This window comes from Danio rerio, chromosome 7 (genome assembly GCF_052040795.2).
Source record: "Danio rerio strain M-AB ecotype USA chromosome 7, GRCz13ab, whole genome shotgun sequence".
NCBI classification, from domain to species: Eukaryota; Metazoa; Chordata; class Actinopteri; order Cypriniformes; family Danionidae; genus Danio; species Danio rerio.
This window is the reverse complement of record NC_141027.1, coordinates 80,748,074-80,762,500: the sequence shown is the minus strand read 5'-3', so window position 1 is coordinate 80,762,500 and position 14,427 is coordinate 80,748,074. Positions and strand designations below refer to the sequence as shown.

Genomic DNA, 14,427 nt, shown 5'->3' with positions numbered 1-14,427 from the left:
CTACAGTAATTAATATGTTGTGGTGATTCTAAAGTTGTTATGGCGACAGAGCTACTATAGTAATATAAACAAATGACTCAATGCTGGAGTTTTCTACAACTACGGGGTTTATTAAAGTTTACTGTAGTAAAAAGCGCAGTACACCTCAGTGTTTATCACAGCGTATCAGCTCATGCTGTTGTGTTTATTAAACAGAAGAGTTCAGAACTGTCTCACCGTACAGAGCATCTCACTGAGTCGAGACACTGGAGACTACAGCAGAATGACATTTGAAACACACACACACACACACACACACACACACACACACACACACACACACACACACACACACACACACACACACACACACATACACACATACACACATACACAATGAGTCAAAATGAAGGGAGTTTGGCTTTAAAGCAAGCAGAATAATCTGCCAACGGGGTCGGTGAAGTAATCTTATGTCAAAACAAAAACAAGAGGATCCTGCTTCCCCATTGGTGGATTATTCTGCTTGTTTTAAAGTAAAACTCTCTTCATTCTGACTCGTGATTTATGAAAACAATACAGTACGTAATGCTCGTCCAGAAAACCTTCTTGCTTTAAGAGTTTGTAGAGATCTGGACTGAACCTCAGAGTGAGAGCAGCATCTGTAGCGGCGCGCCGGCGTGTGTTTTAGTGCTGTGCTGAGTGTGACAGACGTCATGCGATCGATAGCGATGTCTCTCCAGCGTTTACCGCGGTCACCTGTAACTGCAGCCGGTCAGCCGTTATGCAGAGCAGAGAAGCTCCATCCAGCCGCATGATTGAATGTCAGCGAGGTCGAGAGACGGGTGAATCTGACACGGCGGCCATTTCACCAGTGTGTATGAGTGCGAGCTGTCCAGAACACTCCTGCTCATATCAACACCTCACAATCAATGGAGGAAAGGCTTGTGTGTGTGTATGTGTGTGTGTGTGTGTGTGTGTGTTCTGCAGCTGAAGTGCATCGTTGATTAAGAGTCCTCTCAGTGTTCTGGTCTTCAGTAGGCAGTGCGCTAACACACGCGTCTGCGCGCCTCTAATGAGTGAATGGCTCAGATCTCAGGTGTTTGCTGGAGAAGTGTCTGCGCTTGACGTCAGATGCGGCGCTTCAGGAAGTTAGCCAAGCTTTAGCCTCTTCAAAGTGACGGAAAGAGAAAGTAGACGGAGGCTTTTAGAGTCTGTGGATGGAGGTTAGAGAGGATAAATGGGGACTTTTTATTGTCAAGTGAGCACAGGTGTAGCGCGAGTCAAGAACAGCTTCATATAAACTCCACAGTCTCTGCCGCTGAACACTGAGGGACTGCAGCGATCACTCTTTACTCTTGGTAAGCAAAATTAATCAGGATATCTGAAAACTACGATGGCCGAGAGAACTCAAGTGCACTGCCAGTCAGGAAAACACATGTATGTTGTATTTAAAAACGCCAACAGATTAAGCTTGACAACACACACACACACACACACACACACACACACACACACACACAAACACACACACACACAAACACACACACACACACACACACACACACACACACACACACACACACACAAACACACACAAACACGCTGCTCGTTTAAAAACAGATGCATAAAGGAAAGAACTGACAGTCTTGAAGCTAATTTGAGCTTAGTTTAAAACAGTAGACAACACTATGCTAGCTTTTAACAGTCCATGGCATTTTAGGCTAATTTTCAACAGTTCTAAGCTAGTTTTAACATCAGATGGCGCTCTAAGCTGATTTTCATCAGTAGATGGCGCTCTAAGCTGTTTTTTAACAGTAGATGGCGCTCTAGGCCAGTTTTTAACCAGTAAATGTCGCTTGACGCTATTTTTAACAGTTCTAATGTATTTTTTTTACAGTAGATGGAGCTCTTGGCTAGTTTTTCTAAGCTAGTTTTTTACAGTTAATGGTGCTGTAAGCTTATTTTTAACAGTTCGAAGCTAGTTGTTAACAGTAAATGACCCTCTAGGCAAGATTGTAATCAGTAGATGGTGCTTTAAGTAACTTTTTAACAGTAGAAAGCGTTCTAAGCTAATTTTTAACAGATCTAAGCTAGTGTTTAGCAGTATATGGTGCTCTAGGCTATAGTTTTTAACAGCAGATGGTGCTCTAGGCTGATTTTCAACAGTAGATGGTGCTCTAGGCCATGTTTTAATCAGCAGATGGCGCTCCCGGCAGTTTTCAACAGTAGATGGCGCTCTAAGTTAGTTTTTAATCTGTAGATAGAACTCTTGGCGAGTTTTCATCAGTAGACGGCGCTCTAGACTGATTTGCAACTGTCGATGGCACTCTAGGTCCGTTTTTAATCAGTAGTTGGAGCTCTAGGCTAGTTTTCATCAGTAGACGGCACTCTAGGCTGATTTTCAACAGTAGATGGCGCTCTAGGTCAGTTTTAATCAGTAGATGGCCCTCTAGGCTAGTTTTCAACAGTAGATGGCGCTCTAGGTCAGTTTTTAATCAGTAGATGGCCCTCTAGGCTAGTTTTCAACAGTAGATGGCGCTCTAGGTCAGTTTTTAATCAGCAGATGGCACTCTAGGCTAGTTTTCAACAGTAGATGGCGCTCTAGGTCAGTTTTAATCAGTAGATGGTGCTCTAGGATGATTTTCAATAGTAGATGGCGCTTTAGGCCAGTTTTAAATCAATAGATGGCGCTCTAAGCTTGTTTTTAACAGTTCTTGGGCTAGTTTTCATCAGTACACAACACTCTAGGCTGATTTTCAACAGTAGATGCTCTCCAGGCCAGTTTTTAATCAGTAGATGGAGCTCTAGGCTAGTTTTCATCAGTAGAAGGTGCTCTAGGCTGATTTTTAACAGTAGATGATGCTCTGGGCCATTTTTTAATCAGTAGATGGCGCTCTAGGCTAGTTTTTAACAGTTCGAAGCTAGGTTTTAATAATAAATGTTGTTCAAGGCTAGTTTTTAACAGTAGAGGGCGTTCTATGCTAGTTTTCACAGTTCTAAGCTAGTTTTTAATGCTAGATGGCGCTCTAGGCTAGTTTTCAACAGTTGATGGTGCTGTAAGCTCATTTTAACAGTTTTCAGCTAGTTTAGAACAGTAGATTTTGCTCTAAACTGATTGTTACTCAATAAATGACCCTTTATGCAAGATTTTTATCAGTAGATGGTGCTCTAGGTAACTTTTACCAGTAGAGGGCACTCTAAGCTAGTTTTTAACAGTTCTAAGCTAGTTTTTAGTATTAGAAGACGCTCTAGGCTAGTTTTTAACAGTTGATGGCGCTTTACACTAGTTTTTATCAGTGAATGGTGTTCTAGACTAGTTTGTAACAGTATATGGTGCTCTAGGCTTTTTTAAAACAGTTTTAAGCTAGTTTTTAGCAGTATGTGGCACTCTATGGTATTTTTATCAGTAGATGATGCTCTAAGCTACTTTTCAGCAGCATTCTAGTCTAGTATTTCTTTTGTATTTTTTTATTTGGGTGTGCTGATAAACCACATGCTGTTTTCCTCTTCGTAAGACACTTTCTTATAAAGGTTTTGAATAAAATAACAGCTGCTAAGCTAACTCAGGCTAACCATGGCCATTACTGGATATATTCCTGCTCTTTGACCAATTGAAGTGCTTCTATCTTTCTTAATTGTTAGTCAGTTTGGATAAATGTGAGTGCACGTGTATTCATGACTTCTGGTTTTCAAGCGAATACACTTTCTCTGGTATTTCAGCGCTGGCGTGGGTCGGACGGGCTGCTTTATCGTCATAGACGCCATGCTGGAGCGAATTAAACACGAGAAAACAGTGGATATTTATGGTCACGTGACGCTCATGCGTGCGCAGAGGAACTACATGGTCCAGACGGAGGATCAGTACGTGTTCATCCACGACTCGCTGCAGGAGGCCGTTAACTGCGGGACCACCGAAGTACCGGCCCGAAACCTGTACGCCTACATCCAGAAGCTGACGCAGATCGAGTCCGGAGAGAACGTCACCGGCATGGAGCTCGAGTTCAAGGTAAATCTCTATGCAGTTTTTATTGTTTTCATATTTATTTCTTTGGTGGTTCAGCTGTTATAACTGTGGCCTCACAGCAAGAAGGTTTCTGGTTCGGGTCCCGGCTGGGTCAGTTGGTGTTTCTGTGTGGAGTTTGCATGTTCTCCCCGTGTTGGTGTGGTTTCCTCCGGGTGCTCCGGTTTCCCCCACAGTCCAAACACATGCGCTATAGGGGAACTGATCAACTAAATTAGCCGTAGTGTATAAGTGTGTATGTGTGTGTGAATGAGTGTGTATGGGTGTTTCCCAGTACTGGCAGTTTTTTAGTGATGATTTCGTTATCTTTGACTCATTGGATGAAAACGCCGTTTTCCAGCTTTTTTGTGATTGTCACAGTGTTTTCTCTGTTTCCCACAGCGGTTAGCGAACACGAAAGCTCACACCTCGCGGTTCATCAGTGCCAATCTGCCCTGCAACAAATTCAAGAACCGGCTGGTGAACATCATGCCGTACGAGTCGACGCGGGTGTGCCTGCAGCCGATCCGCGGCGTGGAGGGCTCGGACTACATCAACGGCAGCTTCATCGACGGATACAGGTAAGCACAACGATAGCACAAGACAATCCAGAACTTTCTGATTTAGTGGCTAATTCCTATAAATTTGTTCAATCTCGTTTGTACAATTGGTCATTGGTTTATTTTGATGGACGTTTGTTGAATTAACGTACATTGCATCTGCATGCCATCTAATTCTCATTAGATTATAAGTAGACTGTTAGGTTGGGGTTAGTGTAAGTTGACATGTACTTGCAAAGTGTCTTATAGTCAGTTAAATGTCTGATGAAAGAGCAGTATCAGCAGATATTAAGCAGACAGTCTACTAATACTCAAATGGACCATCAAAATAAAGTGTTACCGTACAATTTAGTACAATTTTCTTAATGAGGGTTGGGTTTAGGGGCGGGGTTTGGTGCCACGCCTCCTTTTAAAAATCACAGGTATCGAAGCTGACGGTGTTTTTCTGTCCGTGTGATCAGGCAGCAGAAGGCCTACATCGCCACACAGGGTCCTTTAGCTGAAACCACAGAAGACTTCTGGAGGATGCTCTGGGAACACAACTCCACCATCGTGGTGATGCTGACCAAACTCAGAGAGATGGGCAGAGTGAGTGTTAACGTACAGATCCATAACTAAGACAAATCAATATATATGAACATGCACTCTTTTTTTTTTTTTAAAAGGTTGAAAGTATGGAGTATTTGCAGATATAAATTGCGCAAAAAACTGAAGAGATTAATATTAATTTAAATAATAACTTGCTAAAAATAATTAAATAGAAAAAAAATTATAATTAAAAAATGAATTGCAAAAAATATTTGAAGAACGTAAATTGTGTCATTTGTAATATTCATGAAAAAGTGAAAATCGGACATTAACAGTTTTAATATTTGATAATATACTAGAAATAATCAATAATGTCAAGTAGTTGAAAATAATGTGGGTAATGTTTGCTAAACAAAAAATATATATATATATATATATTTTTTTTTTTTTACAAATTTCAGTTCAACATTTGCTTGATTTTATTTATTTAAACCAATAAATAAAAATATACAAAATGCTCGTAAATTTCCTAAAAAATATATATATATAAATATATATATATTCATATATATATATATATATATATATATATATATATATATATATATATATATATATATATATATATATATATATATTACTAATATAAAAATCCGTGCTGGCGGACGGATGCGCTATAGAGGAACTGATCAACTAAACTGGCCGTAGTGTATGAGTGCGTATGGGTGTTTCCTAGTGCTGGGTTGCAGCTGAAAGGGCATCTGCTATGTAAAACATATGCTGGAATAGTAAATTATTACATAAGCATCAATATACATAGATGCTTTTCTTAAAAGGCAACATTAAGGTTGATTTAATTGTCATTTGAATGAATTATCTTGATTGTCTTTTCTTCATTATATTTCCCCTATTAATGAATGCTGATGTCAGTGTATTCTCCTGCTGTTGTGCACTAATGCTTCATCTTTGTATGTGTGTGTGTGTTTCCAGGAGAAGTGCCATCAGTACTGGCCCGCGGAGCGATCGGCCAGATATCAGTACTTTGTGGTGGATCCAATGGCCGAATACAACATGCCGCAGTACATCCTGAGAGAGTTTAAAGTGACGGACGCGCGGGTGAGAAAACAGACATTCAGCTGACAGACCGAAAGCTCTGTTATCTGGAAAACACAAAACCAGCAGAGAAATGTGAACTCTGAGCTGCTCGTCAGGAGCTTTACAGTCGCCCACAGCGGAGGAATTAATCAAACCACACGAGTCTCGGATGTGGGCGACTGAATATATATAAATGTAGAAATATATAGCTGACAGAGAAACACAGAAAACCACACCAGACTGCTTCATTTCATGTAAATATCACATTCAGCCGTACATAAGACTCAGTGCAGAAATGTGGGTATATTTCACGCATTTTCCATTCATTTTTCATGAACTTGAATGGGAGTAAATGTATAAATTACAGTAAAATTAATCCATTATTATTGCAAAATAATGCCAAAATGTGATAGGGAAAATTTAATTGTGTTACTAATTGTTGTTTGACTTATTGTTAAACAGTTTATTATAACAGAGTTGACAATAACAGGGTTGACGATAACAGAGTTGACGATAACAGAGCGATAACAGAGTTGACGATAACAGAGTTGACGATAACAGAGCGATAACAGAGTTGACGATAACAGAGTTGACGATAACAGAGTTGATGATAACAGTTGACGATAACAGTGTTGATGATAACAGAGTTGAGGATAACAGAGTTGACGATAACAGAGTTGATGATAACAGTTGACGATAACAGTGTTGATGATAACAGAGTTGACGATCACAGACTTGACGATAACAGGGTTGACGATAACAGTTGACGATATAAGAGTTGATGATAACAGAGTTGATGATAACAGGGTTGACGATAACAGAGTTGATGATAAAAGTTGACGATAACAGGGTTGATGAAAACAGTTGACGATAACAGGGTTGACGATAACAGGGTTGACGATAACAGGGTTGACGATAACAGAGTTGATGATAACAGTTGACGATAACAGAGTTGATGATAACAGAGTTGACGATAACAGGGTTGAAGATAACAGAGTTGGCGATAACAGTTGATGATAACAGTTGATGATAACAGAGTTGAGGATAACAGTTGACGATAACAAAGTTGACGATAAAAGTTGACCATAACAGTTGATGATAACAATGTTGACAATTACAGTTGATGATAACAGAGTTAACAGTTGACGATAAAATATTTGACGATAACATAATTGACGATTAAGATTTGAAGATAACTGTTGAAGAAAACTGAGTTGACGGTAACAAAGTTGAACAGAGTTGACAATATCAGAGTTGACGATAACAGAATTCACGATAATAGTTGATGATAATAGTTGGGGATAACATAATTGAAGATAACAGAGTTGACAATAGTTGACCATAACAGAGTTGATGATAACAGCGGGTAGACAGTGACAGAGTTGGCAGTAACTGAATTGACAGCAACAAGGTTGACGGTAGCAGAGTTGACGATGTGAGAGTTTACGATAACAGAGTTGATGATAATAGTTGACGATGACAGAGTTGACAACAACATAATTGATGATAACAGAGTTGACGATAATACAATTGACTTACATATTTGACATTAACAGAGTTGACGATAACAGAATTGACAGTAACGTAGTTGACAATAACTGTTGAAGAAAGTCGACGGTAACAAAGTTGACGATAACAAAAATGACGATATCAGAGTTGACGATAACAGAGGTGGTAGTAACAGATTTGACGAAACAGTTGACAGGCACAAAATTGATGATAATAGTTGATGATAACACAGTTGACAGTATCAGAGTTGACTGTAACAGAGTTACATAACGGAGTTGATGATAATAGCTGGCGATAACAAAGAGTCGACGATAACAAAGTTGGCAGTAACATAATTGATGCTAATAGTTGATGATAATGGAGTTGACGATAACAAAGTGGAAGGTCACATAGTTGATGAAAACCGAGTTGACGATAATAGTTGGAGATGACAGAGTTGACAATAACAGAAGTTGACAGTGACAGAGTTGGCAGTAACATAATTAACTTTAACAGAATTGATGATAAGTATATATTAAAAAGCAAAGTCTAAATTGACAGAATAAGTATAAATAGCAGAAGTGAAGAAAATAATCCCTGTGTTGCCTCCATTACGGCTCATGTTCACCAGGTCAAGTGATTGAAAACTATCAGTTAAGGAGAAATCTTATCAATGGTGGGAAAACAGTGCATGTAAGTCTGGAGAAACGCTGCAGATCTTTATGTTGGCCTGTTCTCCATGTTTCAGGATGGACAGTCGCGGACCGTCAGGCAGTTTCAGTTCACAGACTGGCCAGAACAAGGAGTGCCAAAATCAGGGGAAGGTTTTATCGACTTCATCGGCCAAGTGCATAAAACAAAAGAGCAGTTCGGTCAGGACGGACCCATTTCAGTCCACTGTAGGTAAGAAAACATCCGGCAGACGAGCAGAGGACGCTCTCCATCAGTACAGCAGAAGGAAAATCAGAACGTCTCTGAGAACTAATTATTATCTGATATCAAACAGCTGAGTGTAAGATACAGAGGATATAATCACATCAAATGTGTGTATGTGTGTGCAGTGCTGGTGTGGGCAGGACGGGGGTCTTCATCACACTCAGTATAGTTCTGGAGCGGATGCGCTATGAAGGAGTCGTGGACATCTTCCAGACCGTCAAGATGCTGAGAACGCAGCGGCCGGCGATGGTCCAGACTGAAGTAAGAACACATACTCGTACTCGATACACACACACACACACACACACACACAGAAACAGATACACACACACACACACACACACACACACACACAGGTCAGCTTTGGGATTGGTGTTTCTCAAGTTTCCTTCAGAATTGAGTTTGTGTCTGTGATGAGGAGCAAACGCAGCTTTGTTCGTCCTGCAAACGCTGGTTCTCATTTATAACGACAAACCCTTCAGGTTAGCCATGCAAATTGGTTCAGATAAGCAATTTCACAGCTAACCCTCACAATGGCCTTTCCCAGCGTCAATGGAGGGAAATTATTTTCCGCGATCAATGCGGACAGCGAGGTGATGAGGCTCGAATATCACGCTCCGCACAACACAATCCCTTCTTTTCACGCGCGGCACAAAAGCGCTGGCATTAGAACGGCGGGAGCATCGCGCCACACACCACTTTCACAGAGAACAGAGCAGAAGAGAAGAGCCACACAAAAATCCATAGCAGCCGCTCAGAGGAGCACAACACTGAAAACCAGCTGTTCATCATCATCATCATCATCATCATCATGATCTTCACTGTTTACCCTGAACTCACACATGATCCAAACAATACTATGGTGATCATAGTCAATACTGGTACTGTGGTAAACTGATAATTCTATAGTTGCCATGGGAACACAATTAATATAGTAATGAATCTGTTGTGGTGATTCGATAGTTGCTATAGTAGTACAGCAATTATTGTATTTGGTCTAATGTACAGATTCTATAGTTGCCCAGGCAATACAGCAATTATATTATTGAACTGTTGTGGTCATTCTATAGTTGCTATGGTAACACAACTATAGTAATTGATCTGCTGTTGCGATTCTATAGTTGCTATGGTAACACAACTATAGTAATTGATCTGCTGTCGCTATTCTATTGTTGCTATGGTAACACGATAACTAAATTAATCGATTTATTGTGGTGATTCTGTTGTTGCTATGGTAACACAACAACTATAGTAATTGATCTGCTGTCACTATTCTATTGTTGTTATGGTAACACAACAATTATAGTGATTGATCTGCTGTCGATATTCTTTTGTTGCTATGGTAACACAACAACTATAGTAATCGATCTGCTGTCGCGATTCTATTGTTGCTATGGTAACTCAACAACTATAGTAATCGATCTGCTGTCGCGATTCTATTGTTGCTATGGTAACACGATAACTATACTAATCGATTTATTGTGGCGATTCTATTGTTGCTACGGTCTATTGAGAAGGCTACTTTCTTGTGAGTGGGTGGGGTTTCAGTGCAGCCATTAGACCCCTCCCCCTACCAATTGGACACGCCCCCAGCATTTCAAAGCAGACAGTCATGTCTAATTTTCAAATTTATTTTAGTTACCATTTTATTAGCGTTTATCTTCGGCTGGGTTGGTAATAGTGTTTTTTTCTGTTGTGCGACAAACTCGAAACATCACTTCATACGGACTTTACATTTATTGTCTGACCTAATCTCTCAAATTCACACTCATACTTACTTTATTTGCATGACGAATTTATCATATGTATTTCCGAAGCATTTGTTATGCTTACAATAAACAGAACATTAGTAAACAACCGACTTAGTAGTAGTGAATAAACAAAAACACGTTAATTAACAAGTCAGGTAAAAACACTAATAATTTATATATCTCTCTCTGTTTTTTCTCTCTCAGGATCAGTACCAGTTTTGTTACAGAGCCGGGTTGGAGTATCTCGGGAGCTTCGACCACTATGCAACATAAGATCTCGGTCACGCTGTCAGGGAGACGCATCGGCCATCGGACATCCAGCGGTCATTTAATTCTTCTGAGCCATAAATACCTGCTTGTGAAAAGAACTTAAACTCTTCGATTACATGTTGGATGTGCAACGTAAACCTAGAAATACTTACAAACGACAATAACAGACAAACATCCAGGTGGACCAAGACAAAAAATCACCCCGATCTGAAAATAACGAATACGTGAATAAAGAAATAGTAATAATAATAATAATAATAATAATAATAAAGAGGTGAATCTGAAGCGGGATAATCGCTGCTGTTAGGATTCATCAAACTGTGGATGTGCTGAAGCATTTGGTGAGACGGGGAGCTCGATATACACATCAGACAGAAGAGTTTGGTTTAATCCACAATCAATAAGAGGAGAAACGTCACGGATGAAGAAAGGAGACTTCATCGTCATCATCATCATCATCATCATGAGGAAAGAAAGAAAGCTAAAGGAACTGAACTACAGTAATCGCCTGATGGTTCTGGAGAGAAATAACTCACAGCGGCTTCCGTTTTGCGTTTCCTCACCGTGTCTCACATTTTTCTGTTCTTCATGACGGAAATCTGCTCAGACTGAGCGTGTCTTGCTTTCCACCATTTTTCTCGCTCTGGTTTCGTTCTGGCGTCCCGATGTTGGCACTTTTTCCCGTCGCCGTTTTTCGCTGGTGGTCTGTGGCATCAGTTTTCTGTGTGCGCCGTGAATCATGCGGTGGGCAGAGTATAAAGGTTAGAAGATATCTCAGTTCTTCCATGAGCAGAGAGAGATATTACAGAGAAGATGTCTTTATTTATATAACGTCCAAATGTATATTCACAAAGCATAAGATAGATATATCAATATATATATAAATATGATAATATATGGAGATGATGGTGGGTTTTGTGTACATCCGCTGGAATGCACATCAGACGGACTCATCTTTTCTTGTGCAATAAATCGAGTTTCTACAGCCGAGGGGTTTTGGCGGGCGATCGTCGTCATATTCATCGTCCACACGTAATAAAAGACGTCCATGTGTTCATTCGTTTGCATTTAGAGTGCCTTATATTTATGCCTGTTCTTTTTTACGATATTCATTTAATGACGTGTATAGTTTCGGTAGTTCATGTACGAGTATTTATCGGTTGATTTCCCTCACCTACGGATTTATATTATAGAAAATTATATATGCAAATACGTAACTCCATCATTACTGTTTGATTTCTGTGGCCTTAATTTGGCTCAGAGAAAATAAAAAAAATGACAAGGGTGCGAAAAGAAAGGTGATTGACCACCGTCAGGCCCGATACTGTTAAATCATTTCTCTCATATTTCTTATTAGAGGCATTTGAGTTCTCAAACGACACGAATCCTGAGGATATTCGCCAAAAATACAAACTTCGGTTGTGGAAAATGACGTCCAAATAAATCACTAAGAAGAATTATACACCTTCTGTCTTTTTAGCATGGGATTTACAGCCATTTGATTAAAAATAGCTAATTATTGTTGTTGATAATGGAAAATGACATTAAGATAAACCAATGGGAGGAATTATAAACTATCAATCTTTTGAAAGACCAAGTCTTGGAGTCAGATTCCCAGCTATTTCCAAAAGTAGCTCATTTTTGTTGTTGGTGATGGAAAATGATGTCAAATGAACCCCTGAGAAGAAATATATACTATCTGTCTATTCAATACAAAGTTTGAGCATCAGATTTCCAGCTATTTTAGCTCATTTTTGTTTGGCGATGAAAAATGACGTTAAAATAAGCCTCTGTGAAGATTTATCTACCTTCTGTCTATTTAATACTAAGCTTTAGCATCAAATTCCCAACTATTTTCAGAAATAGCTGATTATAATTGTTGGTGATGACAAATGACGTCAGAGAAAACCATTGAGAAGAATTACACACTATTGGTCTTTTTAAAGACCACGTTTTAGCATCATATTCCCAGCTATTCTATCAAAAATAGCTAATTATTGCTGTTGGCCATGGAAAATGATGTAAAAATAAACCAACGAGAAGAATTATAGACCTTCTGTCTTTTTAAAGAGCAAGTCTTAGCGTTAGCTTCAAAGCTATTTTCATAAACCTTAAATTATTATTGCTGGCGATGGAAAATGACGTCAAAATACATCACTGAGAAGAATTGTACACTCTGTCATTTTAAGAGCTAGCTTTAGCATCAGATTCCCAGACATTTAAGCAAATTTTGTTCTTGGTGACAGAAAATGACGTCAAAATTCAAACAATCAATCCTGTCGTCATTTATGTACAATATTAAGATTGGACTCTTGAAGCTCTTTGTGGATGTGCATTCCAGATGCTTTCCCCCCTTTCTTGTTGCAAATGTTGTTGTTTTATCGAATGTTTCCATCGTCAGTGTCGAACAGCGGAACTGTCGGCTCTCGGATCTGCTCCACATGGGCTTTTCTTTCCGGTTCTGGATCTTTTTTGAATATGCATGAGTTGACCTGCAGTGGGCGCGAGTAGGAAGAATTGCACTTTGTATCTCTTTATCTCTATGCACTGCCCTACTGATTCCGCACCCATTACGGATTTTACTTGAACCCGACTGTACGAATCTCCTTCAAACTTCACTTGGTGTGTATGTAAATAACACGGAAAAGAGACTACCCAAGTAATAAGAGAAAAGAGAAATGAAAACATAGTGGAAGTGTCTCTCGAGCAGGACTGAAGCGTCGTGGTGTTTCTCAGCTCCCTGTTACTCTCACATCTGGATGCATAGACTGAAACTAATTCAACTCAATTGTAAAGAAAAAATGGCTTGTTGAAAAAAAAAAAGAATCATGAAATTACCTCTGATTAGTTGTAAATGTAAACTGTTTTTGATTTGATTTGAGTTTGTTTTCTTTCTCTCTCTGAATGAATGGAGTGCTTTTTATTTTCATACTTAGATGACATTGGTGAAAAGACACATCTGTACGAGAAGCCGTCCTTCTGTACTTTGCTGACACAAGTTCCATTTGTTATAAATGAATTCTATTAAAAAATGTAAGTGTTATGCACACGCGCTTCCTTCATTTCCGTCCTGCAAACTCTCTCTTGGTTTGTATATTTCAAGAGTTCACACTGAGCTGATGATTGATGAAGTGTGTTTGGCATGCTGTCTCAGGAGAGAGCCCTGAGCTCAGAAGATCCCCGAGCCCGGGGCTCTCTCCCATTTGCAGGGCGAGAGGGAAGTTTGAGCTCAGGTAGATCTGGAGAACTCCCAAATAGCGCACTATTAAGTGTGGGAAGTGAAGACTCGGCCGCCGTCCAGAGCTCTGTGTGCGGAAACAAAGAGTTTTGATGTCTGGCATGTATGCAAAGGTTGTTTTATTAAATTATATTTTATTTTGAAACTAGACGTTGATAGGATTCCGATGTATAGCTGCCATCTAGTGGTCAGATGCAGAAATTCATTTGCCGAACAAACTCTCACCGTGCATTTTGGGTGTTTTCTAGCTGTTGAGTGCACATGGGTTGTACACTCATTATTGCAGTGCATTGTGGGATTTATTGATACGATTTTGCTATATTGCTGCCATCTAGTGGTTAGATGCGGAAATTAATTTAGCGCTCAAAATCTCACAGTGCACTTTCTAGTTGCAGAGTGTGCATGGGTTGTACACTCGCTATTGGAGTGCTTTGTGGGATTGAATGAGTGCACTACATAATGTCCACTATGGTTTCAGACACCACTAGAAATGAATGCTACCTTAAATAATGCACTAATTAGGGTGGAAAGTGAAGACTCGGCCACCCTCCAGAGCTCTGTGGCAGAAACAAAGGGTTTTGA

At 39.6% G+C, this 14,427-nt stretch overlaps 1 protein-coding gene across 50 annotated transcripts in view; it reads left to right on the top strand.

Annotated features, from left to right (window-relative positions):
• ptprda (protein tyrosine phosphatase receptor type Da) overlaps positions 1–13,654 on the top strand; it is a 334,943-nt gene extending 321,289 nt beyond the window's left edge. For 48 of the 50 annotated variants that reach the window (XM_087258625.1, XM_087258611.1, XM_087258629.1 and 45 more), the window contains 7 exons: positions 3,700–3,985; positions 4,382–4,560; positions 5,001–5,127; positions 6,058–6,183; positions 8,399–8,553; positions 8,712–8,847; positions 10,542–13,654. In XM_087258625.1, coding sequence (XP_087114751.1) covers positions 3,700–3,985; positions 4,382–4,560; positions 5,001–5,127; positions 6,058–6,183; positions 8,399–8,553; positions 8,712–8,847; positions 10,542–10,610 — 1,078 coding nt within the window. In that variant the 3' untranslated portion in view covers positions 10,611–13,654. The remainder of the gene's footprint in view (positions 1–3,699; positions 3,986–4,381; positions 4,561–5,000; positions 5,128–6,057; positions 6,184–8,398; positions 8,554–8,711; positions 8,848–10,541) is intronic. The other 2 variants (XM_087258657.1, XM_087258656.1) reach the window with 1 other exon arrangement.
• Positions 13,655–14,427: the final 773 nt, after the last annotated feature.